At 34.3% G+C, this 18520-nt stretch overlaps 1 protein-coding gene across 3 annotated transcripts; it reads right to left on the bottom strand.

Annotated features, from left to right (window-relative positions):
• Nucleotides 1–8876: 8876 nt before the first annotated feature.
• LOC114374755 lies at nucleotides 8877–18297 on the bottom strand. Of its 3 annotated transcripts, XM_028332423.1 has the most exons (12): nucleotides 17962–18297; nucleotides 17734–17850; nucleotides 15005–17227; nucleotides 14725–14845; nucleotides 14526–14611; nucleotides 13551–13795; nucleotides 12426–12512; nucleotides 12222–12321; nucleotides 10170–10380; nucleotides 9944–10073; nucleotides 9405–9459; nucleotides 8877–9323 (listed from the first exon to the last, which is right to left on the bottom strand). In XM_028332423.1, exons 2-12 carry the CDS (start codon nucleotides 17809–17811, stop codon nucleotides 9177–9179), a joined length of 3483 nt encoding a protein of 1160 aa, XP_028188224.1. In that variant the 5' UTR covers nucleotides 17812–17850; nucleotides 17962–18297; the 3' UTR covers nucleotides 8877–9176. The 3 variants fall into 3 exon arrangements, with proteins under 3 accessions (XP_028188224.1, XP_028188225.1, XP_028188226.1); XM_028332424.1 differs by lacking the exon at nucleotides 9405–9459 and having other exon boundaries at nucleotides 9191–9323; XM_028332425.1 differs by lacking the exons at nucleotides 8877–9323; nucleotides 9405–9459; nucleotides 9944–10073; nucleotides 10170–10380 and adding an exon at nucleotides 11701–12029.
• Nucleotides 18298–18520: the final 223 nt, after the last annotated feature.

Below are 18520 nucleotides of genomic sequence, written 5' to 3'. Positions count from 1 at the left end.
CTTTATCCGCACCGCATAGGATGTTGAATCATTGGTGAGAAGAATTTGATAGCACCTAAAATGAATCTTCACTATCATCCATGAAGCCATTATCCCCGGATACCAATCCAGGCATCCGAGGAACTCTTGGAGCGAGAGCAGGAGGAAAGAAACAAGAGATTCTATCTTCATATTTGGAAGTGTTACCATAGTCATACTAGAAGAAAATTTAGGGAGAAGATATCAAAGTAGAAGTAGAAAGAAAAATAAAGTAGATTCATATAGTCAAGATACACAAATTCATCATATATAAGAGCCTTCACTGTGTAGTCAAGCCACGCAAATTTATTCACAGGTCCTCTCATTTTTTCTCCCTCTCAACACCATCAATTAAAGAATAATTGATATGGAATGGTACTTATGTATATGTTCTGTTCAAGATATAATGTGAGAGTTCTAGTTTGGAACAAACTTTTAATAATCAAGTAGAAATATGAGAAACAATAAACTAAAAGAATGCAATCAGTGTTTAAAATTTTGGCATAATTTTCCTCTTTTTTTTTAATTAAATTCCACCATAAGTTATACACATTCTTCCAACCCAATCCTTAACTCTAATACCAACTTAAACATAACCACATACTATTTTCCATTTAGAGCATGTAAGAATTGAATCTACGAATTAGAAAATGATATCCATAGTTTAACAATGGCTAAGCATCATATTTCACTTAGATTTGCTAAATAAAGGTACATAGAGAAATGATATATTAGTAGATAATAAGTATCTTCAAAACATTCCACTGGATCAAAATCTATCAATCAAACTAAATATCAAGAGTATCCATCAAATAGGAAGAAGCATACTGTAGTTAGCTCACTCTCCTCCTCCAGTTGAGACATATAATGGCAGTGCAATGTGATTTTAAGCTTCCTAGCAGTTTTCCATTATGCCATATAGAAAATATCAAGAATTAGTTATGTAAAAAAAAATTAAAAAGAAAAATAAACCAGAAACTCCATCCACACACAAATAGAGACATATAGGCACCACTGAAAAACAAACAAATCCACTTAGGGCCCCTATTTGTTTTATCTTCAAAATCCTCTCATTGGAAACATACCCCAATTACATTCATCATATGTATAAAAAAATAAGAGTTTAATTCAACGCCATGGAGAGAATGAGGAGGAGGCAGCCCATGACAGAGCCAATGGTGGAGCCCACCATGTCGAGCCTTAGGGCCCTGAGGTTGATGTGGGCCTGGAAGGCTTTGTTAGCATCCTTGTTGTTGAGCAGATTCAATGCTAGCTTCAGCCCCTATGCCACTAATGACGAGAAGAGGAAGAAGCTAAACGACACCACTTCGAAGATGAGGAGCTTCTTCGCTACATCGATGTTGATGTCACAAGAAGAGCGATTCTCAAGGCTGCACTAGCCCGGGGTAGTGAGGGAGAGGCCCACCAATCGTGAAGAGGGAGTTCATGTTCACTAGGCCACAATGACGCAATGAACCCTAGAGGGGGGAGTCGAAGAGAGAGAAGCATGAGAGAGTGAGGGAGAAACAAAATATTTAAAAGAGCGAAAAATATTCTAAGACGATTTTGTAAAAACCCTCTTAGAATGATAGTATTTTAAGGCGGATTTCGCGAAATCGTCGTGGAAGGGTAGTTTCTAAGACCCCATATTTACAAAATTGCCATTGTCTTACATACTAAGATGGTTCTTAAGGAAATGTTTTTTCTAGAAGTGTATAGAAATTTGGTTTAAAAGTAAAAACAATTAACTTTGTTGTAATTTAAAAATATTTAAAAGTTCAAGTGGAAAGAATTTTAAATACTTACATAAAATTTTATAATGAACTACACAGAAAATATTTAACCATGAGAAGAAAAATCGAGGTGATAAAAGGTTGTTGTTGGATCAATCAACTATGAGTGATGATTGTGGATAAGTTGTTGGATTAGTCCATAGTTAGTGATGACTATGGATAAGTCGTTGTTTTAGTTTACAATAGGTGATGATTGTGAATATGTTATTGTTGAATTATACATGCATACATGCATAAATCCACAGTGGATGGTGACTCTGGAAACAAGTTGACATATAAGTTGTGGTGGGTGTGTAATGTAACATCTCATTTTTTGTAAAATAAATTAAAAACGGTTTTATTTTAAACCAAATAGAGTTTTGGAAAAATAATGAGGTTTTTGTAATGAAATAAATAAGGAGAAATAGTTTTATAAATTAAAATAATAGTTTTAAGGTAAATAAAATAAATGTGTTTTTAGAAAATAAAAATGATGTTTTATTCATTTATTTGATAGGTAGTAAAATAGAGTTTATTTTTATAAAATAATAAAATGAAGAAAAACAGAATAAATAATAGACTCAGAGTATCCTAACTATAAATAGAGATATATTTGGTCAGTTTTTACATTTTTGATTGATAACTACGAAATATGAGCTAACTTGACAGTCAATTTTGGCTAATAAATGGGTGTAATTTTTTTACTTTATTATTATTATTATTAATGAAATAATGAAGAAATTAACATCTTTACTATTTTTTATCAGCAGAAGTCAAGAGAAGAAGAATTCAAGTGCTTTGAATTTAGGCAAAAAGTGGAAGAAAATCTTGAAGAAAAATTGGAGAAGTGGACAGCTCTCTTAGCGCGCCACACGGGCTTAGGGCATGCCCGTGCTTAGCGCACAACTCAGGCTTAACACATGGAAAATCCCACAACGAAACCCAAAGGCGCGCTTAGTGCGGAAGCCCGCGCTAAGCGCGAAGTCAGGGTGAAAATTAAGTTACCTGGAGCCTATATAAGGAGGAGGAAGCAAAAGGAAAAGACACATGGTGTCCTAGAGCTATTCAAAGTCTGAGCCTATCCCTTAGGGGAAACCCTCTCTCTTAGCCATTCCCTATTTTCTTGTTATTAGTCATCTGTCGCCATCTTCTATTAGCCTTTGAAGTGTAAAGTCTCTTATGGCTATGAGAGGCTAAACTTCCTCTGTTGGAGTCTAGCAGCCAATGCCCTTATAATGAACTGCTCTTCTTATCTATTAATGCAATTTCAATTTCTATTGCCTCTTTTCTACTCTTCATCTCTATTGTGTGATTTGGTCATCCATGCATCTGTTTTTAGGGATTATACATTGGGAAATGGTAATGTCTAAAGAACTGGGAAATGGCATCTCAACATTACATTACTAGGGATAGAGTGACTTTGTTGTGCCTCTGCATACATCTTCATACTTAATGTTATTTATGACTCAATCTTTGCAAAGAGATTTGGGAGAGAGAATACATAAATTAGGCTCTTCGCCATGAGGGATCAAGGTTGAACATATTAGTAGATTTGGATGGAAATTGGGAAAGCAATTAATAGAGAAAAACATTAATATTGCATCAAGGGTAGTTAAGCATGCTAGGCCCCAACATAATTGCATTTTGAATTCATATTTTTCACTTTTCCCGTTTAATTTCTTGTTTATTTTATTATTGCCTTTTTAAATTCAATTTGTTTCTTTCTTCTATTCTGCTCCCTTTTCTCTTGCTTACAAATTGGGTAAATCTCAATGCAAGTACAAATAAATCCCTGTGGACTTGACAGTCGGTCTTCTATTTTAATCTTTACTATTTGTGATAAAATTGGTACACTTGCCAATCTATTAACAACGATGTGTTTCTATGCTCTATCTTCCTTCCAAATCCGTTCTCCCTTCTTCCTCTCCAAAAATCCTCTCTTTTTCCCGCAGACACTTAAACATGTCATAGTAAAATTACGATCCCAAACTCGTTAATTGTTGGATCGTCTTGGTTTCACCACCTTTGGAACTCATTTTTGCACATTCCCACAGTGGGAATTTGCAAAATAATGTTTGTAAAGAGATAAATGTCCCTCGCACAGAGATAGTGAAATTGAGGCTCCAATCCTTTCTCCTTCTCTCTAACGCTCGAAAATCCTAGTAAAGCAACAAGAGGAAAAGCTTGAGGAATCTTAGGGATCCGCTAGAGATGCCGCTATTGTTGTAAGACTACACACGTGAGTCTGCTTAGAGGTAAGGGATGAGTTATTCACGCTTGAGGATTAGAATGAACATATGTAAAGATCCCTAGAGGATTAATTTTGGATATTTTGGGTTGCTTTATGAAATTCAATTTTGTTTTATGAAATTCAATTTTGGGCTATTTTGTGAGAATGCTCCAACCATGTGTGATTGACACATGCTTAAAGGAGCACTCAAATCGGGTGTATTTACCCCCAAGGCCTAGATTTTGAAGAGTCCGTTAGGGTCTCTCCCCCTTGATTTAGGTAAGAAAACATTTTAACACGCAAAATCTATTTATAAACTATATAAAACACGACTCCTCAATTGTTCTTAAAATAATTTTAACTTGTTGCGCCTCAAAGTGATTCAACTTGTCAGGTTCCCATAGTGGATCCCATCATAATACTCATCGCGCATTAACTCGTCACCCTTAAAAGTTATTACAGTTGTGTGATTATACAATTCATAACTCACGACTCAATACACACAACATCTCAATACGTGTGATCTCACAATTTAACACACTCAACTTGTCACTTATATACTACTCATCGGACTTTCATAATCCCAAGACATCACATTATCATGCCTTATACATCATATACATATCATACAATAATAATTTTAATATGTTATGTTCATATGACTAATCATCTCATTAAAACAGACATTTAAAATCATATATGTGTTACTGGAGTTTGAATTATGTAATACACACAACTCCTCAATTGTTTTCAAAATTATTTTAACTCATTGCGTCTCAAAGTAATTTAACTTGTCGAGTTCTCACAGTGAATCCCATCACAATACTCGTCCCACATTAAATCATCGTTCTTCAAGGGTCTTACAATTGTGTGATTGCACCGTTCATAACTCACAACTCAATGCGTACAAAATCTCAATACTCATGTACCTTACAGTTCAATACATACTCAATTTATCATATACACTCGATCTCAATCATAATGTTATAATCCCAACACAACATGTTTTCACACCTCATGAATCATATAAACATCACACAATATTAATATTTACATGGTACAAAACATATATCTATATATATATATATATATATATATATATATATATATATATATATTTAATCTAACTATATTATTTTCAATTAAAAATAGTTAATAAATAATTAAACTAAAAATACATTGAATGTATTTATCGTTGAATCTTAATATATTAATTTCCTTCAATTTAATTTTATTATTTGAACTATTAATTCTTAATTTATTTTAACAACTCATATACATATATCTGTGTCATAATCATCAATACGTAATAAGCATATGAGGCCAAAACATGACAAAGAACGTTTTCATTAATCTAATTATCACACTAATCTAGTAAATCTTGTCCAAAACACAAACAAATTATACATAAATGTTTCTCACGACATGGGGAATAAAAATCCTCAAGCAATTTCACATAATTATATCAAAATCAAAGAAATCAAAATCATAGATTCAAAAACATGAAAACACCAAGAGCACTCAAGTTTATGAGCCAATTCGCATTAGGGCATCAATTGGTTCGTCAAACATAACATTTTTGTGATGATAGTCATAAAGATAGAATTACAATACAGTAAATATCCCAAAATAAACCCCAATTTGATCATTTAAGGATCCCTACAGATGTTCATTCTAACCCTAATTGCGATAAAACCATTCATTACCTTTAAGCGGGCTCACATGTGTAGTCTGACAGCGATAGTGGCATCTCTAGCGGTTTTCTAAGATTCCTCAAGCTTTTCCTTTGGTTACTCTGTTAGGGTTTCCAAGCACTAGATAAAAGGATAAGAGATTGGAACCTCAATTTTACTATTTTTGTGTGAGGGACATTTCTCTCTCTCTCTCTCTCTCTCTCTCTCTCTCTCTCTCTCTCTCTCTCTCTCTCTCTCTCTCTCTCTCTCTCTCTCTCTCTCTCTCTTTCTCTCGTTATAGACATTATTTCAAAAATCCCAATGCTAGGAATGCATGAAAATAAGTTCCAAAGATGGTGCCTAAATTTCAGGACGATCCAACGGTTAATGAGTTTGGAATCCTAGTTTTACTAGGTCATGTTTGAGTGTATGTGGAAAAAAGAAAAAATTTTAGGAGAGAAAGAAAGGAGAACGAATTTGGGAGGAAGAGAGAGAGCATAGAAACATATCATAAATATGAAAACGGACATAATATATCTCTATTTATAGTTAGAGTACTCTAAGCTTATTATTTACTTTATTTTATTTTATTTTACTATTTTATAAAAATAAACTATTTTACTCCCTATCAAGTGAATAAATAAAATATCATTTTTATTTTCTAAAAATATATATTTATTTTATTTACCTTAAAATCATTGTTTTAATTAATAAAACTATTTCTCCTTATTTATTTAATCACAAAAACCTCATTATTTTTCTAAAACTCTATTTATTTTCAAATAAAATCCTTTTTAATTTATTTTACGAAAAATAGAGTGTTACATGTAACCACAACCTAGTGTCAAAAAGATTAGTGGGGTCGTGTACATGGACTCAAGAGATGAGTGAACACTCAGGTTAAGGTTGTTGCAAATCTTGTGTGGTGGTAACACCATCCACGTATGCCTGTCCTAACAAAACCACTTATTTCTTTTCACAATCAATATGGATGTTTCCTCAAATGGTTGACTGATAATCTATGTTAAGGGATTTGATTGTGCTAATCACTCCACTGGTGAAAATCTTCATGGAGTCATGTTTGCATAGAGTGCATGATTAGGACATGTTGATTAAGGATTTGTTGTGATTGTCATAATAGAATGGATTCATTATGTTTTAATTTGCTTACCTTCTATGAATATGATAGTACATGTTTAATATTTTATTTAAATATAAGTTTGTTTCTGTCAACTTACCCTTATATTATTGCACATGTAATTTTGTGCCTTTGTTATGATATTTCAAATTCGTGAATGAGTGCTCACTAATGACAGCTCAGAAACTGTTAATAATCCAAGAATCCTATTTGAGCATGAATCAGAAACAAGTGACACTGTTAAATGATTATATTATTTGTGTAAAGAAGTAGATATCATCAATAGCATGTGCGATCTATTCGCTTTGTTGTTCGTAGATGAATAATTTTGGAAATAACTACAAATCTTTGGCCATATGGTATGAAACATCTAGTGGGAAATTCACAAGTTAAATAAATGGAAAGGCAAGATACCTAAGTCTGGTTAATCAATATACCCTCCTAGCTGTTGGAAAATGAAATAAGACTGGCTCTATAAGAATTCTATAAGAATTTTAGAATTTTAAAAAACACTTCTTTCAAAATTGCTTATTTTAATTTTAAACAAACTGGCTCTATAAGAATTCTACAAAGATTTTAGGTTCTAACGGGAGTCGGGGGACGACTACTTTTAACCAACAATTGTTTAATAGATGTAAATCTTTGATAATGTTCAATGTATAACTATTGTCTCTTTTAAAATAGGATAAATAGACACTTTTGTCTCTAAATATATAATTCGCTGACAAATTCATTTCTGAAAAATGAAAATACAAAATTTAATTCTCGAAGTGTAAATATGTGACAATAGATTATTTTTTTTACTTTTCGTCTTCCACTTTACTAACAAAAGGATGAAAATACAAAATTAAGTACCCGAAAGTGTAAAAAGTCTGACAAATATATCCGGATGTTAACATTAGATTATGACTAATTATTATAATTTTGAAAATTTTATAATGATTGCGATAAAATATTATCAATGGAAGTGAACTTTTATTGCTTTAGCGAATTCTTCTTACTTCTCTTCAACTACAACAAAAAAAATCAATCATAGTTATTAACTCTTGAATAAATGCTATTAATATAATTTTTTTAGTATAAAATGATAAGAAATCATTGTTTCTGTTTAATCAAATATTTATTTAATAAATTTTTCATAATAAAATATGAATATCTATTAGTATATATAATGACATCAAATTATAAATTATAATAAAAGTTTGTTGATTTTTAAATTATTTTTTATATCATATATAATTATTTTTTTATTGACTTATCATTTTAAAAGTCATGACCTAAAAATATTCATTTCAAGAAGGTGAGTGTTTTTTACAAATTAAAAGTATCATTGTGATTGTAATTTTTTATATAATTGTGATTTTTAAATTATTTTTTATATCATATATAATTATTTTTTTATTGACTTATCATTTTAAAAGTCATGACCTAAAAATATTCATTCCAAGGAGGTGAGTGTTTTTTACAAATTAAAAGTATCATTGTAATTATAATTTTTCCTAAAAATTACTCATAGATCTAATTCAACTATAATGCTTTACAATAAGCATTTTTTTTTAATTTAAACCTTTTATCAAGCATGGAAGTATAAAAAAGTTATTTACGAGTTTGCTAAACTGGTATTCTTTTTTTAGACTCAATTTAATTTACAAGTTTGTTAAAAAAAATATTTCACGATCGGTATAAATTATTTTAAATTATAATAATTAATCACAATCTACTATTAACATTCAGATATATTTATCACACTTTTAGAAACTAAATTTTGTATTTTCATTTTTTAAAAATGCATTTATCAACGGGTGAAAATACAAAAAGTCAAAAAATATTATATAACAAATATGTCCCTAAACTAACAATTCGATATAATCCCATTGACAATCATTTCAGTGACAAATTCGTCTCTATGTACCACATAAAGTTATTTTATTAACGGTAACAGACGAAAGTTAACAATTAGATATATTTATCGCACTTTTTACATTTTCGATGACTAAATTTTATATTTTTATCTTTCAGGAACACATTCGTAAATGAATTACACATTTAGGAACAAAGGTTACTATTTACCCTATTTTAAAATAAGAAAAGTAATGTTAATACAAGTGACCTCTCACTCAAATTTACCATTTTTACTTTACAAAACTCACATGAAGGCAAAAGTGCAGTGGTGCAAGGTTGTAACACCATGTGGTATGCAAAAGTGCAGTTGTGCAAGATTGTAAGAAAAGTAGAGTTTTTGTACAAGGTAGTTCATACTAGTATGTGCAAAAACTCAACTTTTGGAGTTACTGTGGACAGATGGAGAATTGATCATCTTCCGTGTAATGCAAGCAAGCTCACGCTCATGATGGCATGCTAAATCCTTCACATGACTTTCTCACTTTCCTTCGCGTGTAGACGCACTTATACAGGCCATTATTATCAATAGAGCACTCTAAGCTGGTTGTTCCATTCTGGCACTGTTGATCCCCAGGACTCGGTTGCTCCACCTAAGAACCAATAAAATTATCAGTCTTCACTGAAGCAAGAAACCACACTAAAAGAATTAAGTTAGGAGAAAAAAATAGTACAATGGTGACTAGGTCAATAGCACCAATAACTTGATTATTTTTGCCAGCACAAGTACTGCAAAAAAATATATATCACGATCTGTTAGATACAATGCCGTCGTCATCACTTTCCAACATAAAACCTCTGAACAGTTATGTCAACAAAAGGCGACAAAAGGCCAAAGTATCTATAATATTTTACCATGAGATTGATTAAGTGTGACTCTTGCATATGACCAGAGTGGAAATCTATTTTGAATGGTTTATTTCGTGAATAATGAATACATCACCCCTTAATGAGTCTCATTATTTAGTAGGACCAACATTAATTTCACCTAGTAATGAAGAATGTGTTGGAAGGAGGGTATTATAGAGTGTGATGTTTGTGCACAAGTATGGTAACTCTGAAAGAATATAAACATGCTTTGGACCTTTGGTAAGTTAGAGAACAAAGCATCACGTTTGAAAAGAAAAAAAACACTACCCCGCAAAAGCATTTGCAGAAACCCAAATATAATTTCTCATATGGTTAGGATTAAATAGATATAAGTAAGACTTACTACTCCATTTGATGATTCATCATCCCTCCTAGATCAATCTCTTCTACTTGGTATAATTCACATACTGGACTAGACTCACTGAGGTTAGCACAGCAACTTCCAGAAGAAACATCACATTTTGCTTGTGACTCTGCAGAAGGAAACATCAAAGTTGTAATTGCCTTTATGTGGCACAAACTTATTTTACTTGTCTCCTCTTTTGTATTATATAAAAAAAACTGCATACCTGTTAACAAGACTGGATTCGGAGATGGATTATTATTCGTCAAGAGCTTTTGACACATGATGGCACCCTGAAAATCTAGGAAAGTATAGTCCAGAAATTGAGATCTCTCAAGATTAGTCATCTTTGCAAAACCAAAAGAGCGGGTCCATGTTTCTAGCACACTAGGAACAGCAGGTAAAACAAGCCTCTCCACCCCTAATTGCTTGAGCTTCTGAAGAAAGAAAAGCACAAGTTAGAAAGTGATGACTTCAAAAATATTATAATATTTTAATTATTTCCATTATTTTTATTCATTTGCATACAAATTCAATATCAGAACTGAATACACACAATTTTAAAAATCATGATTTGTTACTATAGCCAGATTATGCAGCTTGTCATATTATAGATAATTTGGTAAACCTTTTAAAAGCATCCAAATGAGGTACCAGAAATGAGTGTGAAACAAAGTGGACCATAGAAAACCAATAAGAAACAAATTTACTAATCCATTTTCATACCAGCCATGCAAAGTTTGATAAAATAATCAATGTTCAATAAAGTCAAAGCTTTAGTTAGGAACCAAAACCCCAAAGGAAAGCTTCAAATGAGCTTCCTGTGCATGTTCATCAGCATCAAGGTCATTGTGTTAGACCCACACAACCATGGAATTCCGGGAAGTGATGTTGATGATTGACATGGAGTGGAGGAGTATGTGCGCAACTTCGAGGTTTCCATAGCGTGAAAGGGAAAGGTTCCAGATCTCGCCTCACAATCCTTCATCTACTTCCCGTTCACAAACCCCAAGTTACTCCCTTGCTTGCGATGGTGGTGGTGGTCGTTGTCGTCGCCGCCATTGACGATGGCGGCGGCAAAGTGGAGGCTGAGATGGTCTAGACACAAGCCTTTTTCTTGTATCTGGAGAAGGAGAGAGAGAGAGTTTGAACCGCGCAGCCCTGGCACCACTGTAGTGCCGCTGCACACCACTGACTGCACACCGCCCTCCTCGACCCCACAAACCCAGATCCGTGTGACCACCACATCTGCGCACCGCCAACGACGAACCTAGATGCACACGATCGCAAGCACCCAACCATCACGACAACTATGCACCCCCACCCTTAACTCCACGAACCCAGATTTGTGTACCCTTCTTTTTTTCTTTTGATTTTTTGTTTGTCGGCAATGTTGTTAATGGTGGATGGCGTAGCGGCAAATGCCGGACGTCATGGCAGACAAAAAAACAATATATATATATATATATATATACACACACACACATATAAATATTAACAAAACAATAGATTAAAAATATATATAAATAAAAAATTTTAAAAAATGGATTGCATTCAAATAAACTAAAAAAGTTTCATGAGTTCACACAATAACCAACACCAAAGAATAATGACCCTCACCAATAGAATACAAAGAGGGATCATATTACAATGCAATCTTTACAAAAGAAATCTCAGGATAAGAAGGTGAATCAAATCTCTTAAAATTAAAACTAGTTAATTCCTATGAAAATGAAAAAATATTGAGTCTTGCAATATTTATATGTTGACTTTCTTTAATTTTTTTTTTTTGATAATTTTATGATAGATGCGAGAAGTATTTAGCCAAGAGTTGATGTCGACTTACTCTCTTGACCCATGTCCAAGGCTCCAAGCCTTGTCAGAGAGGTGTCCAAGCCATGTTAAAGAGATGTTTGAGCAAAATAAATCATTTATTAAATTAATTGTGACCCGGCAAAGCGTGTCTGCCATGTATCCAAGGTGTGTCTGACAAGTGTCCGACACACTGACGTGTCATTCTGCAAAGGTGTTTGTGCTTTATGGTATATTGCATAGTGCAGTTATACTATACCATTTATTTGAGTGCCTTCAGAAAATGACACAGTACAGTTATACTATGCCACTTAATCCTGGCAAAACATGGCTTCTATGTTCTAATTAAAGTAAAAGACAATAAAAAGAGCAAACGAATGTTTTGTGGATTACCTTTTCAAGTTCTTCTATGTTCTAATTAAAGTAAAAGACAATAAAAAGGACAAATGTGTGTTTTGTGGGTTACCTTTTCAAGCTCTTCTATTAAAATGTGACACATTCCACGTCGACGATATTGTAATCTGGTACCAACAAGAGGTATTTCAGCAACCTTCTTCCCATAGACCCTACAAAATTGACATAGCAAATGAAATATGACCATAACATGACAAAGCATAAAAAACAACTCAAACAAAGCATAATACTTGATTGTAAAAGATCCTATACTCACCTAACAGTTGCCACACTAATTAGTTCTTCATTTCTCTCAAGTAGCACAGTATAGAAACCCTGGAAATTCAATCTGTTTAGCTCTGACCTGCCAAGTTCCAAAGAACAGATATCAGGTATAGGCCAACAGATGTAACAATAATGTAACAAAATTTAGAGGCGGATATCATGATCATGGACAAAGTAAATAAAGTAGATGTAACGTGTAAGCAAATCCATAAGTAAATGTTATCGATGTATATAACACAAAACCATAAGTGCAAGGTTTCCTACCAAGTCTGAACACTATGTTATGAATGGATAGGAAGTCAGCAAGCTCTAACGATAGTATGGCTCAGTTTTGGCAACATGCAGGATTAGTTGAAATTCAGCTTGGTGGGTGGTATGGACTGCAACGGTTTGGTCCATTTGGCTACAGAGAAATCAAATTATTTTTAAAATGGAAGGTGAAATATTAAACAGCTCTTTGATTCTATCAAGTATAGATCTTGGTTATGGTAGAAAGAAAAACAGGATCACTTTGCAGCATATTTTTATGAGTGGCCTGTGGTGGGCTTTAAAGCAGGTACAATGAGTGTGGGAAAATCTTATTCTAATGAGAATTGTTAATTATCTTTGACGGTCTTTGTTCATTTCATAATACTAGATGGCCTTATAACAGAGAATCTAGGTGTCTGTGCTGTTTTATCCATGGTGGAAAAGCTGTTTTTTTTGTGATTGGGTTTGTAGTAAGAAGGGGACATGTTAGCTATGTTGTGAGTGGGGTGGTCGGGTGGCAGATATGCTTTGTTTTATTAGCATCTAGTTGGGGTCTGGAACACGAAAAGCATGTGGGTTGTGCTGTTTTATTTTCATGCGGTGAGTTTGGTTTGAGTGGGGTGTAACAGGTAATTTTTTAGAGCCTTTATGATTTCTAGTTTGTCTTATCACTTATGTATGATCCAATGGGACATATAGCAGTAGTATTTTCTATCTTCGGTGGGTGGTTTGCTTTGCTGCACTCCTTGTGCATCAAACTACTTATACCGTTCTTAATATATTTTGGTTTTTGAAGAAAAAAAAACAAATATTATAACAAACAACATAAAACATAATGACTATATCTTGAAGGATAACAATTCCTTACCATCTGCTGAATATAACATCTTCCACAAGATCTCTGTTTGTTAAGGATTCCTTAAGGGGCTCAAAACATTCATGCATCACCGAAATAGCAAGATTGAGCTTGCTGTAACTTTCTGCCAATAAGTCACTTTTACTACTATCATGTTCACAACTGTCGGGGTTGATAAACTTCACCAATGTCCAAGTTAGATTGTCCACACCCACCGAAACTGGCTCTCCTAATAATTTATGAAGGCCCTCATATATCTGCAAAAAATAGACACCATAATGTAAAATAGAACAGTTGTCCTAAAAGACCTTCAATGAAGACACACAACCCACAATTGTTTCTCTGGCACATTTCATCTGCTTGTTAAATCGTAACATAACAAGTAACATCACTAATTCTATGAAATTGCATAAGCATTGTTGACCAAAGTCACATGCAGAATTATTGACAATAAACATAATTTTGCTTCACCGAAAATACATTAAAAATGAGAATGATTCTTCCAATGAATGTAAGCAGAATAAATGTGCATTTTGCCCAGCTTTTTTGTGACTTAAAAGTTAATTTTTAACTGAAGTTAAAAATAAAATAAAAAAGCACCTCTTGATGCTAGATTGTTCTCAAGCTAAGATGAAAATGATACTGCTGCTCCTATCACTGCTAACAGACATGGTTCCTGAAAGAAAACCATAAACTAACCCTTCTGTTTGCACTCACCCATCTCCTGAAATAAAAATGCAAGATGGCAGGCTGATCTTCATGATGCAAATAAGCCAACCCCTGACAATGCCAAATCTGCTGATGGATTGGCCGGCCAACTGAGTTTCACCCAATTAGAACCAAACAAATGTCATGGAGATCCCACTTTTCATCAAATCACAAACAAAAAGCTTGAAGGTAAACAAATAGGAACAAACAATATTTCATGCACGCTATGACTAAATTTTTCTAAAATGAGAAGAAATAAAGGAGTTTGATTTACTGTACCTTTTCACAGTCTTTTCCACAGAACCAATTTCCAAGATATCTTGTTGATATATCTGCAGCTCCATTTTCCAGGCACCTAACATGATCTACACAAGTTTGACAAAGATGACACCAGGTTTACATATGTAGACAAATATATACTCAAGATATTCAGGCATGGATAAAATATTAAAGTAAAAAAAGAGAGTAGCAAACTTACATTTATGTTCACACTGAATGCAAGGAAGTAATTGTCCAACCTCATCATCTCCGTCAATTTTCCTTTGGCCACAAATCCCACAACAACATGATGGACAAAACCAGTCACCATTAGGGATGTCCTATAGAAAAGAAAAAAAAAGCAATAAAACAAGCCAAAGGAAACAACTCAGATCCAAGACCAATTATCAATATCAAAGTACCAAAATAATTTTATATAATAAGTAAAAACAATATAGCACTAAGTATAGCATGATTGAGAAGGAAAATGGTTAATCTACCTCCAAACCAAGACATGTCTTATGAAATGAAGACGGGCATTTATCACATAAAATAAGTTCACCACCATAGTGACAAACAGAACAAATGTAGTCATTCTCAACTAGAGACAAACCACTGAATGATTTTCCAGTAGTTTCCCTTGTCTTATGATCATGCATCATTTTTATCTGGCAATCTAATAGTGATCTACCATCTTCCAAAAAGATCCTAGCAGAGGGTCTGCAAGTACTACTACCACTAGCATGATTTTCAAAGCCAACAAAACTGTATATTCCCATGCAACAGTTACACTTGATTCCATCACGAGTTATTTTCCCATCAGCCAAAGTACAGACTTTACGGTGCCTGCCTTTCACCTTATAATAAACCTTACACCTTGGTAAGATGATGCTGTTGTCTATCAAGTAAGACAGAACATTCAGAGGTTTATGATTTATAAGAGAAGGGGCAGACACCTTTTGTGCCCTCTTTTTTGATCTTAGCACCCGTAGAGTCAATCCATTGCTTTGGCACTTGGGTATGTTGGCCTTTGAATTCCCCAAGCTCTTTCGCTTTCGATTTCCAGCTGATCTACAAACTAGATTTCCAGCTGATCTACAAACTAGATCCCCGCTCCAAACCTGATCAACATTTTCTTCATTCATGCCTGAGACATTTAAATGTTTCATGTCAGACCTAGCCAATTTAGAAATACTTTTTCCCATACAAAATCTGCATGCTGCATGGAGTGTTGGGAATCTTCGATTTAGTGGAGAAATGTATATTATTCCCCTTTTCTTATTAGTTGGAGGTGGATAGTCAAAAATCCATCCTTCGGCTAACAAATGGTTCTTTGCTTTCAGTATCCATTGTTTTTTATCAGCCCGACTCATGTTGGATATATACGAGCGATAATACTGCTCAACAGCCTCAGGACAAAACTTAGGTACATCTTCAACTTCATCTTCAACCAGAGAAGATGAAATAGTTGGAGGAAAGATATCTGGATTCTGAATATTTTCTGATGGATTAAGAGGCACATCTGGAAGATGACAGTCTACTGTAGGATCAACTATACTCTGATCATTTTGGAGCTGCAAGGAGTTTGTGCCGGGGTCCTTTTCCATATCTCTACAAACTTCAATGAGCGAAAGGTAAAACTTTTTGCCCTGCTTATCAGGAACATTATACCTGTAACGCTTAATATTATTTTTATTTGACCACTCAATTTTCCATCCAAGACATACAAGATGTTTTTGTAATTTTTCCATCCACAATGCCTTATCTGCTCGGTTGGGAGCAAGTAGATATTCCCTAACAGCATCAGGGCATAATGCAACTTCAGACAACTTCAGAGGTTTCCAATAGTGTGACCTTAAATGAGTTGAGGATTTATTTTCTCTACTTTCTTCAGACCAGAAAGCACCACAGGGGCCAATTTCTTTTTGCAACTTGGGTAAGACCTCTTTAACAGGAGGAACTGGTTCTTTCTGCACAACAATTTCCTTATCAGGAAAGGTCACGCTTAAGTCAACACTAGCCATAGCTTCAACAGATTCGGGCTCCGGTGCTTCATTTAATAAACTCCATGGAAGATTCAACACTAAGATAACTTCATTTACCGTAAGAGATAAGTAGTCATTAATTACCTCCATTACCAGATTTCTCCACAAGTACTTCATATTACATGTCCACTCTCGAATCTTCTCAAATCCATTTTTTATGCGTACATCATACCAAATCTGCTTAGCCGAAACTGCAACAAACGATTTCCTCTTCTGCTCCTCAACCAAATCAAGAAACACCCAGTTCCCCCGCTGCTCCCACTCCCCAGTAACTTCATGCCAGTCCTGAGTAATCCGCAACTGATGAATTCCAACTTGCATTTCATCACCCAAATCGGGAAAAAACACACTCCTCTTCTCCATTCCGTCACAGTGGTCGTCGAATATAACACCTTCCCACCAAGCTTCCTCATAGTTCACATCAACACACAGACCGAACTTAAGGTCCCCTCTCTCAAACTCAACCAAAGGAGGCATTGGCCTAATGGATCCACGCGAGTAGCTGTAACATTCATTATCACCATCCAAAGCTTCTGAAACACTCACTGCCTCCTCAAGATAATTCACCCCACTATCATCCAAAACATTGTTATATCTGACATGCCGCTTCAGCTTCTCACACTGTATAACTGTCGCAGGGTGCCATGATCCTAGAAACCCCAAATCCACACTCCTCACCTGCAAAATTCCAAAACTTTCCAAATTTCAAAAGAATCCCGGATAAAAAAATAAAATAAAAAACCACTCACTCATGTTTCCTACTACCAAAGCAAGTGATCACAAGGGAAAAATCCAAACTTTGCAAACCAAAAACGACACCGTGTTACGGTAGCCTAAAAATAGAGCGACAAATCAAAAAGCACTTTCACTTTGCATGCACGGTGGCGAAAAAGGGAATTGAATAACGAAAACGACAATGTCATAGGTAATGTGCCTAAAAAACTATGAAACGACGTCAGACCCAATCAAGGAAAAAAAAAAAGAAGAACAGAAACGTAAACCAAAAACCAAAAACCAAAAAAAGAAACACATGCACAAACAATAGAAATTAGAAAGCCAATAAAAAAACTTAACAAGAAAAAGAAAAGGATGCGACAACAGGATACGGTACCCCACAATTTTTTTTTATTCTTTTTCAAAAGAAGACAACAACAAGAAAAAGGGAAGAAAAAAATAGGTGTTACCTCCACTTTTTCATTGACACCAAGCTTTCTTGAAAACCCTGGTCTTTGCTTATTTTGATTATTATCGACCATGTCCATCAGGAGCGATTGCACTTTCTAAAATGCCAGTGAATAACCCTGAAAAAAAGAAAAAAGAAATACATGGCAATTGAATCATGAGCCGAGATCATAAAGAGCATACTGCGAGTAGGAAGTGGAATTAATACAATGAATTCAAAAGCATCAAACCTCTCTTGTTCGGAAGAATCACACGTGCAAGTTTCCCTGCATGTGGCTGGTCCGTGATAACTTATTCGGATTTGCACGAACTAGCGGACCGATCACTAAGTGCGGATGCTCCCTCCAGCATGAGCGAACCTTTTCGAAACTGGTTAGAAATGGGCGTCACTATCCCAGCCAGGTTCGTTTTCGTCGACCCCGTCCGCGTTCTCAATCGTTCCTACCACCGTTTCTCCTTCTACCTACTATTCCCGTTTCTTCAAATCCCCAACTCCGTCTCCTCCACCGATAGTTCCTCTCTCAGAAAACGGAAACGGAAACCCCAAGAGCCTCCACCTCTGAACGAAAGAGAACTAATTGCTCTACAGCGTCACCAGGTAACGGTAGTATTAATAGGGCTTAATTATCAATTTTGTTCCAGATTATTTTAAATAATTTAAATTGACTTTTAGATTTTAAAAAAATTCAATATATTTTTTTATAAATAATCAATTTGATCTAAGTCTTTATTTTTTTTAAATAAATTAATTTGATTATATTATTTTAAATAATTTAATTTAAATTTTTT

This window comes from Glycine soja, chromosome 11, assembly GCF_004193775.1.
Source record: "Glycine soja cultivar W05 chromosome 11, ASM419377v2, whole genome shotgun sequence".
Taxonomy (NCBI): Eukaryota; Viridiplantae; Streptophyta; class Magnoliopsida; order Fabales; family Fabaceae; genus Glycine; species Glycine soja.
Note: the sequence above shows the minus strand (reverse complement) of the source record. Positions and strands in the feature narration are given on the sequence as shown.

Bases quoted from the DNA above. Each gene is read 5' to 3' on its own strand.
- LOC114374755 (XM_028332423.1), bottom strand. From the start codon at position 17,811: ATGGACATGGTCGATAATAATCAAAATAAGCAAAGACCAGGGTTTTCA. The intron at 10,381-12,221 runs GTAACCCACAAA...TTCTTTCTTCAG, and splicing joins TAATAGAAGAGCTTGAAAAG to AAGCTCAAGCAATTAGGGGT. The intron at 10,074-10,169 runs GTATGCAGTTTT...TTCCTTCTGCAG, and splicing joins GAATCCAGTCTTGTTAACAG to AGTCACAAGCAAAATGTGAT.